Genomic DNA, 8061 nt, shown 5'->3' with positions numbered 1-8061 from the left:
CCTTTTGATCTTTACGTAACTATTTCGTAGAAAGTCATCAGCAAACAGAAACATTTCATACTAGATTAGAAATTAACTGAGTCACTAACAACTTTTATCTTTTTGTCAAATCCTGAACATTTGAAGGCACATCACTAGCACACTGTAAATTTGGTCATTTTCATAGTAAATCATTCCAGCTCTAGTCACAATCATTAATAATCAGAAAACACTTATATTTCCACTTGAAATATCACATTGGAATTATTTGCACAAAACATGTATTTTCAAAAAATGATCAAACTGGAAATATTTACCACAAAAATATTTAGTTTTACATTAACAGTACAAATATGTGTGTCGAATTAATAAGTTTTAGAGTAGCAGACAATATTTTTGAAATGATGTGAAACAATATGCTTTTGTTAGTTGGTACTCTTCATATAGTACCTACCAGCAAAATGTATATTTTTAAAAAAAAACAAAGATTGATGAGGTGAAGCATGGTGAAAATAAAATTTTCTAACAATTATTCTCGATTTCAAGAAAGTGCTTTGATTTTCATTTTAAAAAACTGGAAATTTCTTCAAGTTTTGTTAATTATGAAAAGAATTTTCTACTTCAAATAAATGGATCAATAAGATTTGGCAATTTACCATAATTTGGATGTGAAATAATATTCTACATCACTACAAGGAAATGCTTAAAATGGTATTTCAAATCAGTGAAGTCAATATTTTAGATCAGATTTAGTTTGTTCATCATATTTCTTGTAGTGCAGAATTTATGTGCAGCAGAAATGTTTGGTTATTGTATTCCATCAGCTATTTAGTAACCAGCTTCACTTTATTGGCTTTATGACATTCACTCCAGTTATATCTTTTAGCCACAAATAAGCAGGTCAATTAACTAAGTTGGCTGGACAGCTGGTTTGCGACATAAATTGAGGCCAACAGTGAGAGTTCAATTTCCACACCGGTTGAGCTTATTATGAAGGACTCCCCTTCTCAAGCCCTCTGCTCATCCAAATTGGTGGCCCTCAGGTTAAATCACCACTGATGAGACGGCCCTTGGTCTGATACAATTATGGTAAATTTAAGGTTTCATTGAAAACTATATTTAGAAATATTTTCATACAACTAATTAAATTTCTCAAAAAACATTAGTAAAAGTGGTATTTAAAAATAAATCTAAGCTTTAAAAACCTACGCATCATTGGGTCTTTGAAAATGCAGTTTCTTGATTAAATGCGGTTATAACTGAAACCACGAGAATGTGCCTCTGTCTTCCACTCCACGAGGATGAAAGATATTGTGCCAAATAATCCAATCACACCAAGGATAAGCAGCTGCCACTTGAGCAATAGATAATTGCTGTAGCCAAATGCTATTGCTGCACTGATAGACTGGTGGAGACAGAAAAATAACATTCAATGAGTTTATTGCTAAGTAGAAACTTCAATGTATAGGATTAACAAAATATTTTAACATTAACATTGAAAATTAAATCAAACCTTGTATTGCTATAATTAATATTTGTTATAAGTATTTATCAGTTGCCCTCAGATCAAGTACATGCACAAGAAAGCTTTTCACTCTTACTTGCACAAACTTGAAGACAGCAAACGCAGGAGCACTTTCTTCAGAATACATATATCCTACTATACTAAGGAGTTGTGTGTTGAAACAACTATCACCTAGTCCCAGGAGGAAACTGCAAACCATAGCAATGATTTTGCTGTGAAGTTAAAAAGAAACAAATTACAAGTTGGAAAATTCATGAATGCAAACATAAAACTTCTAGTATATCTCTATCATTCAAATGCTGAAGAAATTTTAATCTGTGTTTTGTCTTTAGGAAAAGACAAAATAAAACTATCCAATTGTTTTTGAAACTGAAATCACCAGAAAGCATTTCTGTCTATCATTCCACAAGAATGAGATATTGTGTCAAAGATCCTAGGAGCACCAAGTAAAAGCACTACATGCAGTTTGGTATTTACTCCCAGAGAGGCTATGCTCAGAGTTTGAGATTGGCAGGCCAAGCTGCAGGTACTTTGACACACCAGTGGGGGAGACTTACCTGCATGTTGTGAAACAAGGGACAGTCACACCCATCAAAAGAGGGTTTTCTGATACGGTGAGTTGTCAGGGGCAGCTAAGTGCAATTACAATTAAGGCAGGTAAGGAAACTCGAAGTAGAAGCCACAGCTTTTGCTATTGTCCAACAGGTTTGAGGTTTTTTTCAGCTTGTTTGGAAGAAACGGAAGGCTACAGTGTGGATAAGCCAGATGATCATGACACTGTTGTAAAGGATGCTACTCAAGTAGGTGGAGCAAAAAGCAATGTAGTGCTAGTCGGAGAGTGTAATAAAGTGAATTGACTTTTCTCTGCAGCAAAGAGCGATGTCAAGTCCAGGACATCTGCTCAGGGTTGGAAAGACACTTGGAGTGGGAAAGGGATGATCCAGTCGGTGTGGTTCATGTTGGTACCAGGAATAGAGGCAGGTCAGAGTAAGGGTTTCTGCACAATCAGCATGAGAAGTTAGGCACCAAATTAAGTAAAACTTTTAATGTAACAAACTTTGGATTATTACCTGAGCTATGTGCAAATTGGGATATCAAAGAAAGATTAGATAAATCAATGTATAATTCAAAGGCTGGTGTGTGAAAAGTGGGTTCCAAATCATGGGCTACTTGTACTGGGAATAGTGAGATCAGTCCCATTGGGACTGTCTAATGTCAAACTGTGCTGGGATTGGTGTTATGACCAGCCTGATAACTGGAGAAGTAGAGAGGAGTTTAAATCAAATATCGGAGGAAAGGGAGCAGATTTGACAAACATGGCAAAAAGAGTAGATGGAGGGTGTTAAAGAAAGGTATTAATACAGGAAATGATAAACAGGCTGTGACAGGAAAGGATGCAATTTTAAAATCAACAGATAAGATTAAAAGTAATAAAGTGTGAAGGCACTCCTAAGATTGAATTTTACTTTCAGTCTAAGGAAGAGAAGACTGGGTCCAAGACTAGTATTTTATTTTTTAATAAGGACAATTATGAGGTATAAAGATGAGCTAGCTGAAGGGAACTGCCAAATTAGGTTAAGGAATGGGTCAACAGAGATGCTGGAGCAGACATTTAAAGGTATAGGTCAGGAGACACAGAATAGATACATTTCAGTAAGAAAGAAAAATTCCAAGTAAGGGGTTCACCATTTGGTCACAGAATGTCAGGATTGATATGGCTCAAAAGAAAGCTATTTGGCCCATCACGTCTGCACTGGCTCTCTAATGAGCTTTACAACTTAGTGCCATTTGCCTGCCTTTCACCTATACTCTTGCACATGGTTCCTATTTAAATAATCATCAAATGCATTCTGAAAATGCCTTAATTTACTGTAGCTCCACCATACTTCCAGGTAGTGCATTGCAGAAAAAGCATTTTTCTCATATTACATTTGCTACTTTTATAAATCTGTGCCCTCATTCATCATTTTAGAAGCAGGAATAGATTCTCCCCATCTACACTAATCAGACCTCAGATTTTCAAAACTTAGCAGATTTCCACTCAGTCTCTTCTCCAGAGATGACAGTCCCAACCTCTGCAACCTATCCTTACACTAGTAGCATTTTACAAAATTTCTTCCGAACTCTCTCCAATGGATTTCTATGTCTTCTACAGCATAGCACCCAGAAATATACATAATGCTCCAGATGAAGTCTAACAAATGTTTTATACAAGTATTGTATAACCACCTTTCTCTAGTCCACTACATCACTGTTAGTAAAGCTTTGGCTGCACTATTATCTGCTCCCTCCACCTGTACCTTCAGGGGTCTACTCATATAGCTATTCTCTCTGATCAATAAGACCATAAGACATAGAAGCAAAGGTAGGCTATTCAGCCCACTGAGTCTACTCACCATTCAAACCGATCATGGCACCTCAAGTGCACTTTCCTGTGTCAGTAATCCTCGATTCCCTGACTGATTAAAAATCTGTCCATCTCAATTTTGAATATGCTTAATAGCCTAGCCTCAACAGCCCTCTGCGGTAAAGAATTCCAGACTCACTCCCCTCAGACAAGAAATTCCTCTTCGTCGGTCTTATACTTGTGAATCCTTAATCTAAAATTATGCTGTCTAGTTCTAGACTCGCTGACAAGGAAAAATAGCTTTCCCACGTCTACCCTGTCAAGTCATCTAAGAACTTTGTATGTTTCAAGAAGATCACTTCTCATTCTTCTGTATTGCAATGAGAACAGATCCAATCTATTAAATGTCACCTTCTCAGACAGTCCATCTAGACCTGATATCAGCCGAGTGAACCTTCTCTGGACTGTCTCTAATGCAACATTTCTTGGTAAAGTGCCCAAAACTGTTCACAACATTCCAGCTGTGGTCCAATTAGTGACTTGCAAAGTTTTGGCAAAATCTCTAAGTATTTACTCCATTCCCTTTGAAATAAAGGCCAACCTTCCATTTGTCTTCACAATTACCCTTTAAATCTGTGTCTTCGACAAAGAGTCCTAATCCGTGTTTTGTTGTGCTCTGCAGTCTTTCTCTATTTAAATAATATTCAACCCCTCTCTTCATGCTAACATGAGCAACCTGACATGATATTCCAAAGGTTTTAGAAGAATGCCTTTGCACCCTTTTCTATTGTCTCCTTTTGTATACAGTGTCCAAGTTCTTCGTACATAAATGCATCACAGCATTCTTTCAAATCCGTGTCTGTAAGAAGTTATAGTGAACTCAAAACCTTTATGGTTCTCTATCCACAGACACTGCCAGATCCACTGAGTTTCTCCAGCATTTTCTGTGCTTCCTTCAGACTCCCAGCATTACACTGCATTTTGCTTTAATCTCAATGTTTAATTCATAGGTACATTTCTTTCTCAAAGAAGTTCTACTCTTTGTCTGATGGTGTTTCAGTTTAATTTTTCAACTTGTTCACCTTCACCGCTTTCTTCTTCCCTCTCAACATTTCACAACCACACCTCTTTCCTTAGTGACTGCCTCCACTCTGCCTTACTGTGCATAGATTCCACCTTTCATGTGTCAAACCCAACCAAGAATACAGGAATGTCCAAGACTTCTCATGCTCCTCAGATAATTGCTATGACAACATCCTGAGATCCACACTTCGTGCCACATGCCACCACATGCACATTTGAAACTTTTCCGCCTCACACTATTTCAAAGTTGTCCCAATATGCAGTTACATTTCATTTCTCACCTTATTTGATGCTTTAACAAGAAACTTTTTCACTTCTTTCCTGGTGTTAAAGAAAACTAAATTCCTCAAGAGTCACCCTGTAGCCAAAACATTAACTCTGCTTTTCTTCCCATAATCTGTCGGACCCGCTGAGTTTCTCCAGAATTTTGTGCATTTATTTCACTAACTTGTCCACATCCTTTTGGAGTTCCACATGATTCTTCTCACAATTTGTAATGCTCCCAAGTTTCATATCAACCACAAACTCCAAAACTGTCACCTGGACATCCAGATCTTACTCATTAATATATATCAGGAAAAGCATGGAGCCCAACACTAACTCCTGGGGAACTCCATTTCAAACTTGTCAAAAATACTGATTAACCACTAGTCTGCTTGCTTTCACTCAGTATGCTTTCTCTTATCGCCACAAAATTATAATCCCTCATGACATCTAAGCCTGTAACCACCTAATCTTCTTTATTGTACTTCATGTATTCACATACACGCACATGTCCAGTAAACCCGATATAGACTTAATTAATTGCTCTCTAAACTACAACTTCACCAAATGACTTCCTATTCTCAACTAATGTTGTTGATCTCTCCAAATATTGTGCATACTCTGGTATTCCTCTCTAATATTCTCTCGGTTCCCACACTCCTGCTGAATTACTTGGAAACCCTCCCAACATCAATAGCAAAATACCTGGCAAGAAACGGAGTCCCTTCAGTGCAACCTATGCAGCCTGTATAAGTGCCATGTTTTCCAGAGTCAGAGTCAATCAGACTGTGTGAAGAATCTAAAGCCCTCCCTCTTAGATTATCTTTCTAGTCATATATTTATGCATCTTACCCATGTAGTTCTGTATTCTCTCGTACATGATACTGGGAGTAATCCAGAAATTATTACATTTGAGGTCCTGCTTGTTCATTTCCTACCTAGTTCCCGAAATGCTGATTGCAGGATTACATCTTCTTTCCTACCTAAGTCATTGATACCAATGTGGATCAGTCTCTGCCTGTTCATCATCTCCCAGCAGAATCGCCTGCAGCTACTCTGCAAATTTGTTGACTCTGGCACAAGAGACGTAACATACTTTTATGGAATCACATTTCTGGCCAGAGAAATGCCTGTGTGTTCCTCTAACAAATTAATCCCCAATAACTATTATTCCTTTCTTCCCCCTGCCCTTATAGCCAAGCCATTCACAATGTCATAAACTTGGCTCTAACTGCACTCCGAGAGGCCAATATCCAGAGTGGAAAACCTATTTGTTCACTGATGAGATAAAGCTGGTACCAAACTGAATAATGGAAAACTGAACTATAAATGGCAATTAGGCAGATGGACCACATCCTCGGATTTTAAAAGATGTGACAAGTGAAATAGTTGATGTGTTAGTTTCAATTTTCTTTGGTTTCAGGAAAAGTACCATTAGACTGGACAATAGCAAAAACATTTCCTTTATTCAAAAAGCAAGTGAGCCAGAAAGCAGAAAACTGCAGGTGAGTTTGTTTAACATCTGTAACAGGAAAAATGATTGAAGCCATTATTAAAGAGGTTATCACAGTGCAATCGGATAAGTTTGAAGTAATCAGGCAGAGTTTAACACAGTTTTTTAAAATCAAATTATTGGATTTTTGTTTGAGGATGTAACATGCACTATGGATAAAGGAGAACCCATGAATGTACTGTACTTAGGATCAGTGCTGGGACTTGAACATTTTACAATTTATATAAACGACTTAGATGAAGGGAAGAAGGGCACTGTTGCTAAATTTGCTAATTATAAAAAGATAGATTGAAAATGGTTGTGAAGACAATGTAAGGAGACTACAAGTTAAATGAATAGGCAAAATTCTGGAAAAAGAATAGTGTAGAAAAACGTGAAGTAGAGAATCAGAGATGTACAGCACGGAAACAGACCCTTCGGTCCAATTTGTCCATGCCGACCAGATATCACAACTCAATCGAGTCCCATCTGTCAGCACTTGGCCCATGTCCCTCCAAATTTCCTATTAATATATCCATCCAGATGGGTTCTAAATGTGGCAATTGTACCATCCTCCATCACTTCCTCCGGCAGCTCATTCCATACACTTACCACCCTCTGCGTGAAAAAGTTAGGTCTCTTCTATATCTTTCCCCTCTCACCCTAAACCTATGCCCTCCAGTTCTAGACTCCCCCTCCCCAGGGAAAAGACCTTACCTATTTACCCTATCCATGCTCCTCATGATTTTATAAACCTCTACAAAGGTCACCCTCTGCCTCCGACGCTCCAGGGAAAACAGCCCCAGCCTATTCAACCTCTCCCTATAGCTCAAATCCTCCAAGCCTGGCAACATCCTTGTAAATTTTCTGAACCCTTTCAAGTTTCACAACATCTTTCCGATAGGAAGGAGACCAGAACTGCACGCAATATTCCAAAAATGGCCTAACCAAAGTCCTGTACAGCCGCAATATGACCTCCCAACTCCTGTACTCAACACTCTTAGCTTTGTTGATGGCTTCTCACACTCCCTCTCTCCCATGAGGGACAGAACCTGCTCCTGGGGCTTGCTTGAGTTTGGCTCCTGGTCCAATTATCACCTGCTTGTCTGATAGCTTCCAGATGATTATAGTATCTTCCGCTTGTTCTGGTCAACGAGACATCATCAGGGATCTTAAAATCTGGCACAGCAGCTTGCGTGACAATTCCTCTTCATCCTGACTGGCTGAAACATAGTGGTATGGTTTGCTTCAGGGGTCCCTGTGCTCACTTCTATCGCTCCTTCCAGAGGCACAGCCATGACAGGCCTGGTTACAGCTTGCAGCACGGCCAAGGGGGCAGTGCTGCATAGATGCCAGACACCAAGCAGAACT

General features: G+C 38.6%; 1 protein-coding gene across 3 annotated transcripts in view; it reads right to left on the bottom strand.

The window, feature by feature from the left end:
- Nucleotides 1-694: 694 nt before the first annotated feature.
- Nucleotides 695-8061, bottom strand: part of mfsd11 (major facilitator superfamily domain containing 11) — a 58600-nt gene continuing 51233 nt past the window's right edge. For all 3 annotated transcript variants that reach the window (XM_060844979.1, XM_060844976.1, XM_060844977.1), the window contains 2 exons: nt 1581-1716; nt 695-1384 (listed from right to left, as the gene is read on the bottom strand). In XM_060844979.1, the coding sequence (XP_060700962.1) occupies nt 1223-1384; nt 1581-1716 (298 nt within the window). In that variant the 3' untranslated portion in view covers nt 695-1222. The remainder of the gene's footprint in view (nt 1385-1580; nt 1717-8061) is intronic.

The sequence above is a fragment of the Hemiscyllium ocellatum genome, chromosome 25, assembly GCF_020745735.1.
Source record: "Hemiscyllium ocellatum isolate sHemOce1 chromosome 25, sHemOce1.pat.X.cur, whole genome shotgun sequence".
Lineage (NCBI taxonomy): Eukaryota > Metazoa > Chordata > Chondrichthyes > Orectolobiformes > Hemiscylliidae > Hemiscyllium > Hemiscyllium ocellatum.
Note: the sequence above shows the minus strand (reverse complement) of the source record. Positions and strands in the feature narration are given on the sequence as shown.